General features: G+C 42.4%; 1 protein-coding gene across 1 annotated transcript in view; it reads left to right on the forward strand.

The window, feature by feature from the left end:
• ctc1 (CTS telomere maintenance complex component 1) overlaps window positions 1-20930 on the forward strand; it is an 80570-nt gene that overhangs the window by 14711 nt on the left and 44929 nt on the right. The window contains exons 6-12 of the mRNA XM_078427342.1: window positions 1306-1623; window positions 6307-6435; window positions 7635-7861; window positions 9632-9806; window positions 11322-11522; window positions 17152-17284; window positions 19410-19524. Coding sequence (XP_078283468.1) covers window positions 1306-1623; window positions 6307-6435; window positions 7635-7861; window positions 9632-9806; window positions 11322-11522; window positions 17152-17284; window positions 19410-19524 — 1298 coding nt within the window. The remainder of the gene's footprint in view (window positions 1-1305; window positions 1624-6306; window positions 6436-7634; window positions 7862-9631; window positions 9807-11321; window positions 11523-17151; window positions 17285-19409; window positions 19525-20930) is intronic.

Genomic DNA, 20930 nt, shown 5'->3' on the forward strand with positions numbered 1-20930 from the left:
GGGCTTGATTCCCCTACCCAGGTGCATTCATCCTATCTATTCCCCTGATAAAAATAAATGTTACTTTGCTTGTGTGTTTGTTGTGGTATGTATGTTCTGACCTTTTAGACTTACGCCAGTCATGGATCAATGCATTGGCCCAAAGCAAAAAAAGTAGTAAAGTTAAGAGAGCGTTTAGATTCACCCATTCCACTCTGTGATCAATCTGTAGGATGGAAGTAACATTGTTCAAGTAACATTCTTATTTTAAGTTGTTGTGCTTGCGTGAAATTTTTAATGAGGACATTATTTCAATCTGACTAAATAAGTTAAAGCTTTAAAAATGAATGATGTTGAAATTATATGTAATCTTTTAAAGAAGTTCTCTTAGCTGGATTGCAATCCCATTATATCGGTTCAGGAGAATGAGCTAAGATAATTAAATTAATTTTGACTTCACTACTAATGGAGTATACCACTTTGCCTATAATAGTCCAAAATTAACTTGGATAATCAAATTTTGCGTATCTTTCCAGCACAGCACAGCACGCTTGTGATTTGATCTCATCAGCTAGCAATAATTCAAGAACGTCCTCTGTGAAACCGAGTAATTACCAAAGATACTAGAGGAACCAGATAGACCACTCGACCCTAAAAACCGTAGTATGTAAATGACGCCATTTTACGAGGCAGAACCTTGCAGAAACATTTAAAAAGAAAAATAACAAAAATGTGAATTGATAGATGATATATTCTGCATTTTAATGGTATCTTCATACATACTGCTCCCCCAAAACACTGATTGCACTGCGAGAGGCATAACGAACGGCGGGTTTTGCCAACTAAAATGGCTCCTTTGCGTACTACACTTCTGTAGAGACAGTTTCAACGGAGTGGTCCATCTTGTTCCTCTAGTATCTTTGGTAATTACTGACTCCATTTGAGAATTCTAGTTTCATTGGGGTTAATTGAATACTTTTCATTGTGTTAGCCAGAGCCCTCTGGCTGCCTGAGGGTCTTTTGTGCTGTTCCTCAGCATCATGTGTCTTATGTGTCTAACAACACCCCCTAGTGCTAGAATTATTTAGCTATTTTACAGCCATAACTTTTCAAACCTGCACCAGATTTACTGGCAAATGTAGCCATCATCCTTCCTTGCAGAAAATATTCTCATGATTGCACCTAAGAACCAATAGTGATTGTTCTTTATTTTGTTCAAATTAATTTGATGTGTAAAGGAGGGAAATTATTTAATATATGTTATAAATTTTATCAAAATGAGAAATGGAGGTCTTCAACCTGAATTTTCCAATTTTTCTCTTTTAGGTTCCTGACAAACTTATGTGGCATCAATGCTTAGAAGTTTCAAAGCAATATATTATCACAAAAGTCTTCATTTCCAGCCTCCAAGGCACCAATTATAAGGTGTTTGTAGTGTCGTCCTCCTCTGACTTCTATAATTATAATGAGGGCATTGTGAAAGAACAAACATTGGCAGAATTTATGCAAGCTACAAATACAAGTCTGGTGCCACCTGCTCCCAATGAAGAATCTTTTCCGAAGAGACTGTCAATAAGCCAGTCACCTCAAAGCTCCATGGAAGAGGTTCTTGAGAGCAAAGAGTCTAAAATAACATCGTATCATGTGAGTATTCTAGGTGTGGGGATAATATTACATTTACAAAGGTTTGAAGGTAAATCTTTCTGGGTCATGTTGAAGTTTCCTTCCCCATGATCTCTTGTACGGTTTGACTTTGAAGAAGGGCACACATTTGTGAGTGGGGAAAGATTTAATGGGAACCTGAAGGGTAACTTTTTCATGGAACGAGCTGCCAAAGTTGTTGATGCGGGTTCAGTTCGGTCTGGTACATGAATGGAATGAGTTCAGATGTATACAAGACAAAAGGGGGGAAAGGGGACTAGCTTAGATGGGGCAACGGTTCACCAGTCATAGGGTGAGATTTTAAAGTTGAGTTGAGTGAGAAAATGTTTTCAGAAGAAACTGTCCTGATCTTTCTGTTTTATCCCTTTCTCCCTTTCGTCTGATTGTGACATACTCAGGGGGTCTTCTCCAAGTGGTTATCCATTATATTCACGTAATTCCCTTTATCATATATCTATACACTCGATGGCTCGATTGTAATATGTATTGTCTTTCCACTGACCGCCTGCACGTAACAAAAGCTTTTCACTGGACCTCTGTACAGGTGACAATAAATTAAACTCAAACTCAACTAGTGTGAGGTTTGTTAGAAAGCTGGCAGGTTGTTGAACCATTGAAACATCACGGGTGATCATTGCTGCTGTTGTCTGGTGTTCTTATGAGGGCACTTCATAATAGAGATTTCTGGATAGCTCTCTGGAATGAAAAAATAACCAGCTTTCCTTTCTAATACAAGATGTGCTGAACCACGATCCATATCTTCCACCCAATTTCTGACCTTGCCAATCTAATGTAAGATACTGGACAGAAGTCCAACTTCGTACAATATGACTGAGGGTGCCTTAAATGTACATGCTTGATGTGTCAGATTCTTATGTTAAGCTCCATACAACATTCAATCAACAGGGTCCAAAATAACTTAAACAGAGGGAATTATATTCCATATAACCATATAACCATATAACAATTACAGCACGGAAACAGGCCCGTTCGGCCCTACCAGTCCACGCCGACCACTTTCTCTGACCTAGTCTCATCTACCTGCTCTCAGACCATAACCCTCCAATCCCCTCCCATCCATATACCTATCCAATTTACTCTTAAATAATAAAATCGAGCCTGCCTCCACCACTTCCACCGGAAGCTCATTCCACACAGCCACCACCCTCTGAGTAAAGAAGTTACCCCTCATGTTACCCCTAAACTTTTGTCCCTTAACTCTGAAGTTATGTCCCCTTGTTGGAATCTTCCCCACTCTCAAAGGGAAAAGCCTACCCACGTCAACTCTGTCCGTCCCTCTTAAAATTTAAAAAACCTCTATCAAGTCCCCCCTCAACCTTCTACGCTCCAAAGAATAAAGACCCAACCTGTTCAACCTCTCTCTGTAGCTTAAGTGCTGAAACCCAGGCAACATTCTAGTAAATCTCCTCTGTACCCTCTCCATTTTGTCGACATCCTTCCTATAATTTGGCGACCAGAACTGCACACCATACTCCAGATTCGGCCTCACCAATGCCCTGTACAATTTTAACATTACATCCCAACTTCTATATTCGATGCTCTGATTTATAAAGGCAAGCATACCAAACGCCTTCTTCACCACCCTATCCACATGAGATTCCACCTTCAGGGAACAATGCACAGTTATTCCCAGATCCCTCTGTTCCACTGCATTCCTCAATTCCCTACCATTTACCCTGTACGTCCTATTTTGATTTGTCCTACCAAAATGCAGCACCTCACACTTATCAGCATTAAACTCCATCTGCCATCTTTCAGCCCACCCTTCCAAAAGGCCCAAGTCTCTCTGTAGACTTTGAAAATCTACTTCATTATTAACTACACCACCTATCTTAGTATCATCTGCATACTTACTAATCCAATTTGCCACACCATCATCCAGATCATTAATGTAAATGACAAACAACAGTGGACCCAACACAGATCCTTGGGGTACTCCACTAGACACTGGCCTCCAACCTGACATACAGTTGTCAACCATTACCCTCTGGTATCTCCCATTCAGCCATTGTTGAATCCATCTTGCAACCTCACTATTAATACCCAACGATTTAACCTTCTTAATCAACCTTCCATGTGGAACCTTGTCAAATGCCTTACTAAAGTCCATATAGACAACATCCACAGCCTTGCCCTTATCAATTTCCCTGGTAACCTCTTCAAAAAATTCAAGAAGATTAGTCAAACATGACCTTCCAGGCACAAATCCATGTTGACTGTTTCTAATCAGGCCTTGTTTATCCATGTGATTATATATATTGTCCCTAAGTATCTTTTCCATTAATTTTCCCACCACAGACGTCAAACTAACAGGTCTATAATTGCTAGGTTTACTTTTAGAACCTTTTTTAAACAAAGGCACAACATGCGCAATGCGCCAATCTTCCGGCACCATCCCCGTTTCTAATGACGTTTGAAATATTTCCGTCATAGCCCCTGCTATTTCTGCACTAACTTCCCTCAATGTCCTAGGGAATATCCTATCAGGACCTGGAGACTTATCCACTTTTATATTTTTCAAAAGTGTCTGTACCTCCTCTTCTTTAATCCTCATAATTTCCATCACTACTCTACTTGTTTCGCTTACCTCACATAATTCAATATCCTTCTCCTCGGTGAATACCGAAGAAAAGAAATTGTTTAATATCTCCCCCATTTCTTCTGGCTCAGCACATAGCTGTCCACTCTGACTCTCTAATGGACCAATTTTATCCCTCGCTATCCTTTTACTATTGACATATCTGTAGAACCCCTTGGGGTTTACTTTTACTTTACTTGCCAAAGCAACCTCATAACTTTTTTTTGTTTTTCTAATTTCCTTCTTAAGATTCCTTTTACTTTCTTTATATTCCTCAAGAACCTCATTTACTCCCTGCCGCTTATATTTATTGTATATCCCCCGTACTAGTTTAAAGTCTCCGCAATTACCTTAGCAAATCTCCCCGCCAGGATATTGGTTCCCCTCAGGTTCAGATGCAACCCGTCATTTTTGTACAGGTCATACTTCCCCCAGAAGAGGTCCCAATGATCCAGAAACTTGAATCGCTGCTCCCTGCACCAGTCCCTCAGCCACGTATTTATCCTCCACCTCGCTCCATTCCTATTCTCACTATCGCGTGGCACAGGCAGTAAGCCTGAGATTATCACTTTGGAAGTCCTTTTTTTTAACTCTCTTCCTAGCCCCCTAAATTCTCCTTTCAGGACCTCTTCCCTTATCCTACTTATATTGTTGGTACCTATATGTACCACGACCTCTGGCTCCTTTCCCTCCCTTTCAGGATATCTTGGACACGTTCAGATACATCCATCCGGGTCTCCCGACTGCGTCTACAGAATCGCCTATCTGACCCCCTCACTATAGAGTCCCCTATCACTATCGCTCTCTTCTTCCTTTCCCTACCCTTCTGAGCAACAGGGCCGGACTCCGTGCCAGAGGCCCGGGCGCCGTCGCTGCCCCCAGGTAGGCTGTACTCCCCAACAGTACCTAAACAGGAGTATTTATTGCCAAGGGGTACATCCACTGGGGTACTCTCTAGTCCCTGCCTCTGCCCCTTGCCCCCCCTAACCGTGACCCACTTGTCTACCTCCCGTGGTCTTGGAGTGACCACCTCTCTATAACTCCTCTCTATAACCTCCTCGCTCTCCCTGACCAGACGGAGGTCATCAATCTGCCGCTCCAGGTTCCTAATATGGTCCCTTAGGAGATGTGGATGTCTGGAACACTATCAGACTCCCAGATTCCCCACATCCGACACCCAGAACAATAAACTGCCCGGGCACTCATACTCCCCCTTAACCGCTCCAACCGCCCACCCAAAAGAACTGAGTGATCTCCTGGGAGAGGTGAAAAATCGGATAAAAACCCAGTCTTTTTTGCAAGATAATTTATTATTTGACATAGATAGAGGCAAATTGCTGGAGTAACTCAGTAGGTCAGGCAGTGTCTCTGGAGAAAAGGAATAGGTGAAGATTTGAGTCAGAGCCTTCTTCAGACTGAAAGTTAGAGAAGGCCAGAACAAAACAGGGCCGGCAACAGATGACCACAGGAAGGGTATAGTCCATAATGGCCCATTGTTGTCTGGGGAAGATGTGCGAACAACAGGAATACAAGGATATATCCTTGTATCCCTGAGTTTGAGAATGTGCAAACTCCACACAGACAGCACCCAAGATCAGGATTTGATTTTTTAGACTTTTTTTTTTTTAGATTTAGAGATACAGCGCGGAAACAGGCCCTTCGGCCCACCTAGTCTGCGCCGCCCAGTGATCCCTGCACATTAACACTATCCTACACACACTAGGGACAATTTTTACATTTACCCAGTCAATTAACCTACATACCTGTACGTCTTTGGAGTGTGGGAGGAAACTGAAGATCTCGGAGAAAACCCACGCAGGTCATGGGGAGAACGTACAAACTCCGTACAGACGGCGCCCGTAGTCAGGATCGAACCTGAGTCTCCGACGCTGCATTCGCTGTAAGGTAGCAACTACCGTTGCGCCACCGTGTCCGCCCCAAGGCCTCATTCGCTGTGAGGCAGCAGCTCTACCAGCTATGCCACTGCAACCATCTTGGCATGACTTGAAAGGTTGTTTGTGAACTGTCGGCTGGTCAATTAATTGCGTATTTCTTTTTAATTTCAGGGTGTGATAAGTAAAGTATTGAATTGTAGAGCAGGCCTTTATGAACTGGATGGCAGATTTGGTCTTTGTGTCGCCTACCAGCAGTTGGTGAATTATGGACGAGGTTTACGTCCTGGAGCACAAGTGGAGGTAACAAAATGGACTTCACTTTCATTTCTACAGTTTCCTTGTGTTTTATAATGGACTCCTGTTTCATCTAGAAAGATTATTGAGATGTTCTGCACCAAAGGCAGTTTAATTGTATCTGCTGATTGTCCAATATCTCTCCAATTAGGTCAAAGAATGATTAGACTTTTATTTCTGATAATACTGAACCTTTTGGATTAAAGGAATGGGCAGGCGCTGGTTTCTACCAAAGATAGACACAACATGCACACTGGAGGAACTCAGCAGGTCGAGCATCATCTCTGGTGAAAATGGACAATGATGTTTTGGGTTGGGGACCCCTCAGACTGATGATGCCTGGCCCGCTAAGTTACTCCAGCATTTTGTGTAAACCGTCCAGTTTGTTAGTATAGCTTTATGTGTATAAGTGGAATTATAAAACAACTGTGTGTAAATGTGATAATTTAATGTGCAAATTGCTGAAAGATGATTTACTGCTTGAAGTTCAACAGGACGTCTTAGGAAGAAAAATCACAAAGTGCTGAAGTAACTCACCGGGCCAAGCAGCTTCTCTGGAGAACATCGACAACCCAGCATTTTGGGTTGGGATCATTCTTCAGACTTCCTAGGGTCCAGCAAATATTCTCATTTATTGTTTGCTCAGAACATGATTTCCGTAGTGTAAGAAAATAACTGCAGATGCTGGTACAAATCGAAGGTATTTATTCACAAAATGCTGGAGTAACTCAGCAGGTCAGGCAGCATCTCAGGAGAGAAGGAATGGGCGACGTTTCGGATTGAGACCCTTCTGAAGATGCTGCCTGACCTGCTGAGTTACTCCAGCATTTTGTGAATGAGTTCCGTAGTATGTTATTTTAAACCAGCATCTACAGTTCCTTCCTACATTCTGAACCGGGATGTTGTTTGGTGTTGATAGTGGATAACGAAACACCATGACAGTGCAGGTCATTACAAGACCTGCATTACAATCCAGTCCAGTTACAAGATATGAAAGCGCAGTGAGGAGTATTTAAACATTTCAGCTTAAACTAGGCTTTCTACCATCTATGCTCCCTTAATGAGCAGAACTTGATCAGAAGGGCTGACACGAATCTTTTAAAGCTCCATACCTGCAGTGTTCTGCTTTGTTCACTAATTGTCAGTGACGTGTTTATACTTTTGCCAACAACAGTGTTTTTGTTACAAGTGGATTCTTTTCTCAGGTCTTTGACGCCCACGTGCATGTGAAGGTCTCGGATCATCTCCCACAAATCATGCTTTGCTGCTGTCTCAGCAGCACCTTGCAAATCACTGGATTTTCTCGGCTGAGTACAGAATATCATCCGTTCTCTCCCAGCTGCAACATATATATCCACTTGCTGTTCAAGTATAACCTGGATCTGCCCAGTTACTTGTGGCTAGTGCACGTTATAGATACATTTGTACAAAGGTAAAACCTGGAACAAGTTATTGTTGAATTGAACAAATAAGCCTCGTCCATCTGTGAGTGCATGCGTATAGATAAATTGTCGATTAAGATATAGATAAATTGCAAAATTGTATAGATAAATTGATATATAAATACATAACTAAATATTTAGATAAATTGATATATAAATACATAACTAAATAGATACACAGGTAAATTGATATATAAATACATAACTAAATAGATACACAGATAAATTGATATATAAATACATAACTAAATAGATACACAGATAAATTGTGCAAATTAGGCTCTTTCCACCACAATTTATTATATTTCCAATGCATGAATTTACTTCCTATAATTTTGTTCCTTAAGTTCTGATTTTAACCCTATTGTCTTTTGACTGTTGGATTTGACTGCGGAGAATGTACAGTCACAGAGTCATACAATGTGGAAACAAGCCCTTTGAACCAACTTGCCCACACCGACCATCATGTCCCAACTACACTAGTCCCACCTGCCTGCATTTGACCCATATCCCTCTAAACCTGTATCCATGTACTTGCCTAATTGTTTCTTAAACATTGCAAGAGTCACTGCCTCAACAACTACTTCCGGCAGTTCATTCCATTCACCCACCACCCTTAGTGTGAAAATGTTACCCCTCAGGTTAAATCTTTCCCCTTTCACCTTAAACCGACATCCTCTGGTCCTTGATTCCCCAACTCCGAGCAAGAAACTCTGCATCTACCTGATCTAATCCTCTCATGATTTTATGTACCCCTATAAGATCACCTTTCATCTTCCTGCACTCCGAGGAAGTCCAAGCCTGCTCAACCACTCCCTGTAGCTCAGACCTAATGTACTTGGAATAAAATTGAAGTATATTGGTTGCACTGGAGGTTGAGACTTTTTATTCATTTTTCAAATTGTAAGATAGTTTGAGTCACTGCTGTGACAGCTGCCAGTTTGGCACCTGTGTATTCTGCTGCTTTCACATTCTTTCTTCAGTGTTCTCAAACCTATCTACTCTCACTTCACTGTTTTCATGAACAAGGGACAATATTCTCTCTCTAACTGGCCTGATTGTCTGATGAGATTGTTTATAGCATATCCCCAATACAGCTTTGGCCTTACCCTGTTGGAAATATTCCCTTTATCCCATCCATCCTTCCCCATTTGCCCCTGCAACTTCATGCCAAATTTATTTTCTCCGCTCTTCTGACGAAGAGTCTGAAACCTGAAACTTCCATTCAGTTTCTTGCTCCACAAATGTTGCCTGAAATGCTGACGTGTTTCCAGCATTTTGTTTTTATCTCTAATTTTGGTGCATATCCAATAACAGAATGTATTCTTTGTTCCCCCACTAGCCCTGTGAATAAATCCAAGTAGTTGCATGACTAGTGGAGCAGAATTAATCCATTCTGGCTTAGGATATGTACCAATATTTAAAAACACAAACAGAAAATGGTGGAAACTCTCAGCATGACAGGCAGCATCTTGTTCATAACCAGCATCTTTACTTAGCTGTCTAATTAACGTTTCTCTCCTCCTTTCCAAATCTTGTAAATCCGTGCTTCTCACAAAGATTAGTTTTGTATAAACCAGATCACTTCATTGTTATATTTAACTTTTGTACTTTTGCAAAAACAATAAGATCTTTCTTTGCTTCACCATTATCCATTATGGTGGATAAAAGCATGTTAATTAGAGGCAGAAATTAGAATAAATCTGTTACCATGCATTGGTGTACACAGTCACTTTGTGTTGTTTTGTTCTATATTGCAGGTTTTGCCCTTGCTTTACTTCACAGCAGCTCATGCTAAAGTGTGAAACCAACACCGGCATCATTGGGACATTTTTTAACTGTATTCTGGACTATACCAAGTGGAATTCACCTCAACTAACAAGGGACATATACCAGGAGATTCTAGCGGAGACGCATAAGTGTCCAGTTATGGAGGTATTTCTGCACTGTTTTGTCAGGTTGCTGTACACTGAGTATGTAACGTCTTAGAACTTGGGACAATGCAGCACAGAAACAAACCCTTGGGGCCCACAATGTCTACAGTATGCCGAAGATCACGCCAAGAATAACTTCCATCTGTTTGCACGTAATTTATATCTCTGGATCATTGATTCAAGGGTCTCGGCCCGAAACGCCACCCACTCCCTCTCTCCAGAGACGCTGCCTGACCCGCTGGGTTACTCCAGCACTTTGTGTCTACCTTCGATGACAATTTTAAATTGAGATATTGAAATACCCGGAAAAATTGAGCCTGCCTCCATCAATCTCCTCATGCCCTTGTTTAATCAGTTCCCGTACTATTTCCCCATAGACTGCTCTCGCCTTCTTTGATTCTGCCCTACTCCTTCACCTGCCTGAACCTGTCTGTTATACTTTCACACATATTCTGGAGTTTTGATCCGAAGGTGTTCCACCTCTCCTCTTCTCCAAGAATGTCCTTAAAACCTCTCGCCCTGTAGCTTATTCCATGATTTGCACCTCCTGGATTTTTCCTGTTTACTACACAATAAATTCTGGTCATAGCCTGTTCAGGATATTGAACTAATCGGTGATTTCCTTCTGCAGATAATTTATTAGCATCTACTAAGCCTTGTTTTTGGAAGTTCTGTTTGAGATTTCCATTCCTGACCACGATTAAGGGATCCTCCCAGATCCTTCTAAACTCTCGCTTTCTAAGCTTTCAAATACCAAATGACCCGCTGCGTCTCTGATATTTGCAATATCCGTGTCTAATTTCCAGACCTTATTGAGTGGTGGCTCAGGTTCAAGGCACCGAGTGGGCTAGATTTGGCTCGACTGTTCATAAGGTCTGAAGAAGGGTCTCTAACCCGAAACGTCACCCATTCCTTCTCTCCTGAGATGCTGCCTGACCTGCTGAGTTACTCCAGCATTTTGTGAATAAATACCGTCGATTTGTACCAGCATCTGCAGTTATTTTCTTACACATGTCATAAGTGATAGGCGCAGAATTAGGCCATTCAGACCATCGAGTCTACTCCATTCTATGATGGATGTTCTATCTCTTTGTCCTAACTGCCTTCTCCCCATAACCCTTGACACTCTCCGCCTTAAAAATATCAATTGACGGCCTCCACAGCATTCTGTGGCAAAGAATTCCACAGTTTCACCACTGACTAAAGAAATTCCTCCTCATCTCCTTCCTAATGGAATGTCCTTTACTTCTGAGGCTGTGACCTCTGGACTTAGACTCTCCCACTAGTGGAAACATCCCCTACACATCCACTCTATCCAAGCCTTTCACTATTCGGGAGGCTTCAATGAGTTCCCCCTCATCCTTCTAAACTCCAGCGAGTACCCAGTGCTGTCAAACGACTGTTGTGCTCGCGATGCTCCATCACTCGCTCTCAGTGCCGTTGGCACGTTACCTTTCCTTCTGTCGTTTTTGCACAGTGTTTTGAAGAATCTGGTAATTATTTCATGTTTCTCCAGATCTCACATCTGAATATTCCGTGCCAGACGCCATCTTTGGCGGAACTGTTATGCATGGCTGAAGAACGAGCATGGAACTCCCTCAACTTGGCCTCTTTGTTGCCAGATAATGAGATAAGACACTTGGTCGCTTCGCAGCTTAATAGTAAGCTTGCCTGGTCGTTTGATGTTTTAGGACCTGAAGATTTCCAACCCCAAATGGTACTTTTATTTTTCACTGATATTAATGTTACTTGTGCCTATTTCTGATGATCTGCATTAATAGTTTGCAAAACTTTCGAAGTCAGCTCAATTTAGTTTATTGTCATGTGTACCGAGGTACAGTGAAAAGCTTTTGTTGTGTGCTAATCAGTCAGCAGAAAAAATACATGGTTACAATCAAGCCATCTACAGTGTATAGATACATGATAAGGGAATAACATTTAGAGCAAGGTAGAGCCAGTAAAGTCTTATCAAAGGTAGTCTGGGGGTCACCAATGAGGTCGATAGTAGTTCAGGACTGCTGTAGGATGATGCAGCTGCCTGAAAGCAGCTGGGAAGAATCTGTCCTTGAATCTGGAGGTGTACGTTTTCACATTTCTATACCTTTTGCCCGATGGGAGTGAGGAGAAGAGGGAGTGGCCAGGATGCGACTCGTCCTAGATTATGCTGCTGGCCTTGCTGAGGTAGCGTGAGGTATAAATGGAGTCAGTGAAGGGAGGTTGGTTTGAGTGATGGTCTGGGCTGCATCCACAATTCGCTGCAATTTCTTGCGGTCTTGGATGGAGCTGATCCCAAACTAGGCTGCGGTGCATCCCGATCAAATGCTTTCTATGGGGCATCTGAAGAAGTCTTAAAGAGCAGTACTAAAGAAGCTAAACACAATGCTTGTCTGGTATCTCATCTGTCACCAAAAATGTTAATTGCCTCCATCATTGGCATAACAGGGCAATATGTTGCACCTCGACAAAATGCCCTGAAACTACTGCCTTGTCTACTCAACAATACCCCTTCAATTCATGTATAGGAAGGAACTGCAGATGTTGGTTTAAACCGAAGATAGACACAAAAAGCTGGAGTAACTCAGCAGGTCAGGCAGCATCTCTGGAGAAAAGGAATAGGTGACATTTTGGGTCGAGACCCTTCTTCAAACTGGTGACCTTGGTAGAAATATATGTAGGAAAATAACTGCAGATGCTGGTTCAAATCGAAGGTAGGCACAAAATGCTGGACTAACTCGGCGGGTCAGGCAGCATCTCAGGAGAGAAGGAATGGGTGACGTTTTGGGTCGAGACCCTTCTTCAGTCTGAACGTCACCCATTCCTTCTCTCCTGAGATGCTGCCTGACCTGCTGAGATACTCCAGCATTTTGTGTTTACCTTGGTAGAAATATAAATCTATATTTATATCTCTTGATAGAAACATAAACCTATATGTATATTTGGTAGAAATCTTGGTTGAAATAGAAATATAAATCTTTCGGTAGAATCTTGCTTGAAATATAAACTTGCAGTAGCTTATTTTTGTCACAGGGTGGCTCTGAAGTGAACTCCTCTGGCTTTGTTACAAAGTTGGGTTCACCAGTAATCCAAATCATGTGCTTGTTTAGTGTGCAGTGATTGAATTGAGTACAAAGCTGTCACGTGTCTTGATAGAGCTTTGTAATGGCTGGCGGACTGGCAACAAATTCCGTAGGGAGAAACAAAATGTAATCCTAGCGGAAATAATAGCCTGTAGAAATGTTTAATAGAGGAAAGTAAGAAATAGAAGTATGACTAGATCATGTGTTGCTTTGAACCTGGTCCTTCACTCAGATTCTAATGTTCTGTCTCAGTGCTATTTTCCTGCACTAATGCCGTATCCCTTGAAACCAGACTGCCCTTATTATCCAGAATAAATCAATCCTTGTTTTGAATGAACTACAGTCTCCACAACCGGACGACATCAGTGATAGCGGTAGAGTTGCTGCCTCACTGCGCCAGAGACTCGGGTTCGATCCTGACTACGGCTGCTGTCTGAGCGGAGTTTGCACGTTCTCTCTATGACCACGTGGGTTTCCCCCGGGTGCTCCGGTTTCTTCCAACACTCCAAAAATGTTAAGGTTTGTAGATTAATTGGCTTCTGTAAATTGTTCCTAGTGTGTAGGATAGAACTAGTGTAGATGGTCAGCATGGACTCACTGGGCTGAAGGGCCTGTTTCCATGCTGTATCTCTAAACTAAACCGTGTGAGGTAGCAAATTCCAAACATCCGGCATCATCTGTGTGAATAATTTTCTCATCATCTCAGTCCTAAATGATCTCCTACTTATTCTGATATAATGATGTCAGGTTCTGGACTCCTCAGCCAGGGAAAAGATGCTCCCTGCCATCAGCCAGTTGAGGCCTGAGGGAAATTTGTTCAGTTCAATGAACTCCCCTCACATTTTCAATACTGGAGGATACAATCCTAGACACTTCAATCTCTCCTTAAAAGGCAAACCACTTCATAGAAAGAATGCAACCGGGTTCAATAGCACCAAATCCTCTCGTACATAAGAAGATCAAACTGCACACAATACTCCAGGTGCAGTCTTACCAAGCCCCCTTTATAATTGCTGTAAGGTAATACTCCTGTATTCAAAAGTTCTCCGAATAAAGGCCAACAAATCGTCTGTATCATTGCTGCTTATCATTACTCCTTTATTCAAATGTTTTCACAATAAAGGCCAGCATATCATTTGCTGACCTTCTCAAATGCTTTGGCACCTGTACGTTGGCTTTATGTGCACAAGGGCACCCAAGCTCCCCATTGAACATGAAAATGACTAAGTCTGTAAACATTTATAAATAGAGGCACAGGAGACGGCAGGTGCTGGAATCTTGAGCTAAAAAAACAAAATGCTGGCGGAAACCAGCGGGCCAGGCAGTGTCTGGAGGGAAATGAACAGATGATGTTTTGGGTCAGGAGTCGTCTTCAGAATGGTGGGATCGGGATGAAAAGCTGGTGCAGAAAGAGAAGGGGAAGGGGGAGGGGGAAATCAAGAATTGGGAAGGAATAAGTAGATAGAGGTGAGAAGGTGTATGAAAAAAACTGCAGATGCTGGTTTAAATTGAAGGTAGACACAAAATGCTGGAGTAACTCAGCGGGTCAGGCAGCATCTCGGGAGAGAAGGAATGGGTGACGTTTCGGGACCCGAAACGTCACCCATTCCTTCTCTCCCGAGATGCTGCCTGACCCGCTGAGTTACTCCAGCATTTTGTGTCTACAGGTGAGAAGGGGTTGATTGGGAGATGGCGCTCTCAGCCTGAAGAAGTCTTGATCCGAAATGTCACCTATTCCTTCTCTCCAGAGATGCTGCCTGACCCGCTGAGTTACTCCAGCATTTTGTGTCTTATCTTTTTTTAAATTATTTTTTCAGTAAAGTACAATTCAATATGGATTTTTTGATGGATTGGTAGATGTCGGGTGGGGGAGGTGACAAGTGAAGACCAATGGGTGCAGATGGAGAATCTGATGAAGATGGACGATCGACAGTGAAATGTAGAACCAGAAGAGGGATAGTGGATGGAAGGAAAAAGAGGGGGGTTGGTAAAGGAAAATAGGGGACCTGGAGTAGGAGGTGATTGTTGCAGATGGAGGAGTTTAAAGAAACTGGGTGTCGTGGACAGGGGGAGTAGAAGGAAAGGTGTGTGTGGGGGGTGGTTGTGGTGAGAACTGGGTAGGTGAGGAGGAGACACAAAAATAACTCAGCAGACAGGCAGCATCTCTGGAGAGAAGGAATGGGTGGCGTTTTGGGTCGAGACCCTTCAGATGAGGAGGAGAGATGGGGTATCTAATATTAGAAATACTATAATTTTCTGTCTTGTGAAAGTCAATAGTATAACATTTTTCCACACAATATTGCATTTGCCCTGTTCTTGTCCATTCACTCAACTTGCTTCTATCCCCTTTTGATTCATTACGCTCCCTTCCCTGCTCAGAGACCCATCTGATTTTTGTCTCATCAGCAAACTTGGAAGTGAGGCATTTGGACACCTCGACCAAATTTGGTTTATGGAATGTGAAAAGATGGAGCCAAATCACCAAGCCCTCCTGTACTTCACCAATTAGACACTGCTAACATGAGAAAGAACCATTTATTCTTGCCCTTTCCTTTCCATCCAAGAGCCATTTCTCATTCCACATCAGTATATTTTCCCTATCTCGGTATGTTCTCGTCTTGTTGACCAACCTCTTGTTTGCAATCTTCTTCTTGGGCTTCTGAAAATCCAAATGATGAGCAAATATTGGTTCTCCCTTGCCTTTTCTACTTATTACCTGCTCAAAGAACCCCAAGATCACCGTGGCTGGCTCGATTGTAATCATGTATTGTCTTTCCACAGACTGGTTAGCACGCAACAAAAGCTTATCACTGCACCTGGGTACACGTGACAATAAACTAAACCATATTGTTTGAACATGTGGACGGTGAACATGAGCATTGATGGGCAGCCAATGCATGTTTATCTTCTATGCAGTATCATTATATAATATGAAGAATGAAAGAAATATAAATCTTGCAGAAAAAGATAGCTTAGAAGGGAGCAGAAAACTCCTACTTCTCTAATGACTATCAGAAGTGATATTTTTGATGGTATAATAATGCTATTTTATAATCCTCAATTGGGCAGCGGGTCCTTAATTACAAGTCTTGAAGCCATGCCTCAGGACAGTGGCGCAGCGGTAAAGACGCTGCCTTACAGCGCCAGAGACCGGGGTTTGATCCTGACGACGGGTGCTGCCTGTACAGAGTTTGTACGTTCTCCCTGTGACCCCGTGGGTTTTGCTCCGGGAGGTCCAGTTTCCTCCCACACTCCAAAGAAGTACAGGTTTGTTGGTAAATTGGCTTGGTATAATTTTTTATTCTCCCTAGTGTGTGGAGGATAGTGTTGGTGCGTGGGGATCACTGGCAGGCGAGGACTCGGTGGGCCGAAGGGCCTGTTTGTTTCCGCGCTGTATCTCTAAACTAAACACCTGTTCTTGCCACAGTGAGAAATCTGCTGCTACAGGATAAACGAGATTGCGAAAATTCTGCAACCTTATTTGCCCCACCAACACTTTGCAAAACCCAACATCCTGCCGCTCCCCCACATTTAACCATCTGCTTCAAATACACTACTCAGAGTGTTTGGTGTTACAGTGACATAAGAAATACTCTTATGTGAGGCCCACCGGAAATTGGAGGAACAGCACCTCATATTTCGCCTGGGCAGCTTGCAGCCCAAGGTATAAACATTGACTTCTCCAACTTTAGATAGTTCCTCTGTCCCTCTCTTCCCCTCCCCCTTCCCAGTTCTCCATCTATCTTCCTGTCTCCACCTATATCCTTCCTTTGTCCCGCCCCCCTGACATCAGTCTGAAGAAGGGTCTCTACCCGAAACATCACCCATTCCTTCTCTCCTGAGATGCTGCCTGACCCACTGAGTTACTCCAGCATTTTGTGAATAAGAAATACTCTTGTTGCACAGCCAAAGATCATTTTGATTCTGCCATAAAATTAGTTGGTAGCCGCTTTTAAAACAAGGTTAGCTTGTCTCTAGAGCACATCTGTGTTCCATGAGCGGTAATCACCGCACATACATTTTAAAATGGTAACATGCTTTTTTGTTAGATCAAGGGCCGAGGTTGGACTCGGTATCTGCTGTAACCAGCATCAGATGCTATTTAGAGAGGGAGAGAATATTGTCCCTTGTTCATGAACACTATGAAGCGAGAGTAGATATAAGAAATGAGAAAGATTTTTATTTTCACTCTGCACACCATCTGTATAATTCTCAACTGAGCTGTGGGGAATGAACAATGGTTAACCTGTTCAAATTGTCCCTTTCCAGATATTGAATGGGGTGTTCCAGGCTAATTCAGTGACAGGCCATTTGCAACTTGTGGATGCATCAGGTTCACTGGACTGTGTTTTGCAGAACTCTGAAGTGAGCCAAACAGCATTTAGTGAAACCTCATTTATAGGTAAGAACCTAAAGTGACAGCAGTGGTGTGCAGTTCATGTTATTTAAAAATTACTTCAAAGTAATTTATTAAAAAAAATATTATTCCTCTAAGTAACGTGTTTCTTTCATCCTCTTAACTTTTTGCTGTTATTATCTCGCAATAATGTAAAACATTGTACGTTTATCTTGCAGAATGCATGTACCTTCTTGCGTCAGAGGTGGGAATGGCGGGGTAAATTTCTGGGGAAGGAGAAACAAGACTTTAAACTTGGAGTTCACATTTTCAACAAATTAAAGTTGCACCCTCTTGAGATTTCAGGAGTTTATAAGCAGCTGCAGTTTTCTCAATGTGCCTTTCCAAGTTTGTCTTCTCACTGAGGATGTGTGAACACACTGGCCCCAAGTGATACAGTGGGTCATACTGTGCTTGACCTAGCACTCATTCTTCAGACTCGAGTCCTTTGTTAGTTATTAAGTTATTTCACAGGAGAATTAGTAATAAATAGATGTTTGACCAAGTGGACCAAGTTCCGCCATTATTATTAAGAAATTCAGCAAAACTCGGTAAATCCATGAAGCTCACGACTTTGGTGCCGAACTGGATTATTGGATCTTATTCCAATTAATGCACCAGCACATTTTAAATTCACTTTTTAAAAAAAATGTCAGCATAATAAATTTGAAAGATACAAGTTGGCGCCAGGTGACTCTTGTGTACCGTCTCAGTCTAATCTATTTCTACACTCTTGCACTTGCGTATGATTGTGCTTATGTACAGTAAGATTTTTACTGGACTGTAGTACAAAGCGACAACGGCAAACATGGCCATGGGAAGTTTCAAGGGAACCAGGGCCTCAATGTGTGGAAGGGAACATGGGAAACAGGACCCTAGTGTTTGAACAAGAATGCAGGGATCCACACCTGGTGTACCAGATGCAGACTCATTGTGATTTAAAGTCATTCAGCCCGCCCCGACCATGCTGACCTTTAAGTACCCCTCTATACTTGGTCTGTAGCCTTTTCTGCCTTGAGGATTCCAATGCTTGTCCCGATCTAACAGATGGTGAGACTACCAGTCTCCGTTACCCACTCAGGTAATGTGTTTCAGTTTCTAACCGCCCATGGGTGAAGATCCCTGCTAAACCTCTTACCCCTTATCAAAACCAATGTGATCCGATTATACACCACTGCAAAGGGGAAAGGTTTTTACTATTTGGCCCATTAATCTCCTCATAATCCTCTGGGGGAGCACAGAACCAGGGGGGACAGTCTAAGAATAAAGAGGAGCCCATTTAAAACTGAGGTGAGAAGAAACTTTTTCACCCAGAGAGTTGTGAATTTGTGGAATTCTCTGCCACAGAAGGCAGTGGAAGCCAATTCACTGGATGGATTTAAAAGAGCTAGATAGAGCTCATGGGGCTAGTGGAACCAAGGGATATGGGGAGAAGGCAGGCACAGGTTACTACTGATTATGGATGATCAGCCATGATCACAATGAATGGTGGTGCTGACTCGAAGGGCCAAATGGCCTCCTCCTGCACCTTGTTTCTATGTTTCTATAATGTTGTCTACTTGCATCAGAAACACTCCTCATCCTCCTCTACTACAAGAAAGCAAACACATCCTAATAGGTGGGACTAGTATAGATTTTACATGTTGGTCAGCGTGGCCACGTTGGGCTAAAGGGCCTGTTTCCCTGATGTATGACTATCCAGTTTCTCCTCATAACCGAAATAACCCATGTGTAAGAAGGAACTGCAGACGCTGGTTGGGGTATAAAAAAAATAATGTTTTGGGGGGTACTTAATCAGGGATTATCTCTATGTATGGCTATAATCTCACTGAACTCTATGCAAAAAAATGTGTTTCACTGTACCTTGCTTGGTACATGTGACAATAAAAGATCCATTGAACCACTGAAAAGTATATTTGAAATAGCTATTGAACGACAGAACTGTAGCACATACATCACAGTAATAAAAATCAATGTTACTTGCTGTTCCACAACCAGTATGCTGAGCTGCTTTTTAAAAAAACGTTAAGCCCGAGTTGTATTTCTTGTTCACTACTTTCTATAATTAGTTCCTATTTTTGGTTTTATTTTGGTCTCTGTTGTGTCTGGAATTCGCATTTGTCTTTTGCAGGCTGTCTGGTGCAGCTGCAGAAGTATCGGGTGGTTTTGGAGCGATTTATGCACAGTGATTTCCCCTCCTCCAAACACCTTGAGGATCCTACGTTTGTTAAGGAGAAACACACCAGGTCAGTGTGCAGGAAATTTCATTGGTGAAGTTAAGAATATTAAGGCAAGCTCTTAATCCTATTGTAACATGATTTTGCATTCCCTGTGTCCTTGTGAGGACCAAGCTGCATCAACCAGAATATAAATGAATTGACTAAGTATCACTGGCCAAGACCGTGTGGTCTTGAAATTTAAAATTTACCGAAGGAGAGAGATTGATTGATTTGTGAGTGAATCATACAATCTATGTGTGAACCTTGCCACGAAGAAAGATTTCCCAATTATAAAATTGTACAGATTGACTTGTTTCCCTTTGGATGGGTGGAATAATGGCGCAGCAGTAGAGCTACTGCCTTACAGCGCCAGAGACCTGGGTACGACCCTGACTAAGGGTGCTATTTGTACAGAGTTTGTATGTTCTCCCCGTGACCTACATGGGCTTTCTCTGAGATCTTCGGTTTCCTCACACATTCCAAAGACGTACAGGTTTGTGGGTTAATTGGCTTGGTATAAATGTAAAAAAATTGTCCCTAGTGGTGTTAATGTGTGGGGATCACTGGTCGGTACTGACTCGGTGGGCCGAAGGGCCTGTTTCCACGCTGTATCTCTAAACTAAATTAAATGAAACAAAAATGTGTAGTGTAATACATGAATTAAAGCCTATCCTGATCTTTTCCTATTAAGTTCAAATTATCCAAATATTTCCTGGCATGGTTTTGCATTTCTGAAATTACATTTCTCTGTCCAACTGAACTGAGTTTTGAGATTACCATGTAATTTGACAAAAAAGCATTGGCAAATTCCATAGTTATATCAATAAACATCTGGAAAGTCACCAAATGCATCATATTTTCCTTTCAATACTAAAATAATAATTGTGAAGATATTCAAGGCTAAACCTGAACTGAATTAAAATTTCTAATCATTCTCCTTTCATAATCATAATAGAACTTTATTAACCAAGTATGTTTTGGAACATACGAGGAATTTGTTTTGCCATAGTCATACCAATAAAGAGCAACAAACCACCCAAATAATTTTTTAACATGAACATCCACCACAGTGACACCTCATTGTGATGGAAGGCAAAAAAAGTTAAATCTTCTACCTTTGTTCTCCCGTGGTCGGGGGACTCGAACCTTCCGTTGTTGGGGTTATCTTGGCTCCCGCAACCACCAGTCGGGCCCTCCGTGTCGGGCGATCAAGCTCCCGCATCGGGGGGATCTCAGCTCCCTCGCGCCGAGCGATCGGACCCTGGGTCGGGGCTGGTTGAACCTCTTGCGACTTTGGAGCTTCCCAACATCAGTCTCTACCCAAGTCTGTGAGCTCCTTGATGTTGAAATCCGCAGGCCGCGGTTGGAGCATCGATCCCAGGCAAGGGATCACAGGCTCCGGTGGTAGGTCCACGACCCCGCGGTGGGGCTCA

The sequence above is a fragment of the Rhinoraja longicauda genome, chromosome 33 (assembly GCF_053455715.1).
Source record: "Rhinoraja longicauda isolate Sanriku21f chromosome 33, sRhiLon1.1, whole genome shotgun sequence".
NCBI classification, from domain to species: Eukaryota; Metazoa; Chordata; class Chondrichthyes; order Rajiformes; family Arhynchobatidae; genus Rhinoraja; species Rhinoraja longicauda.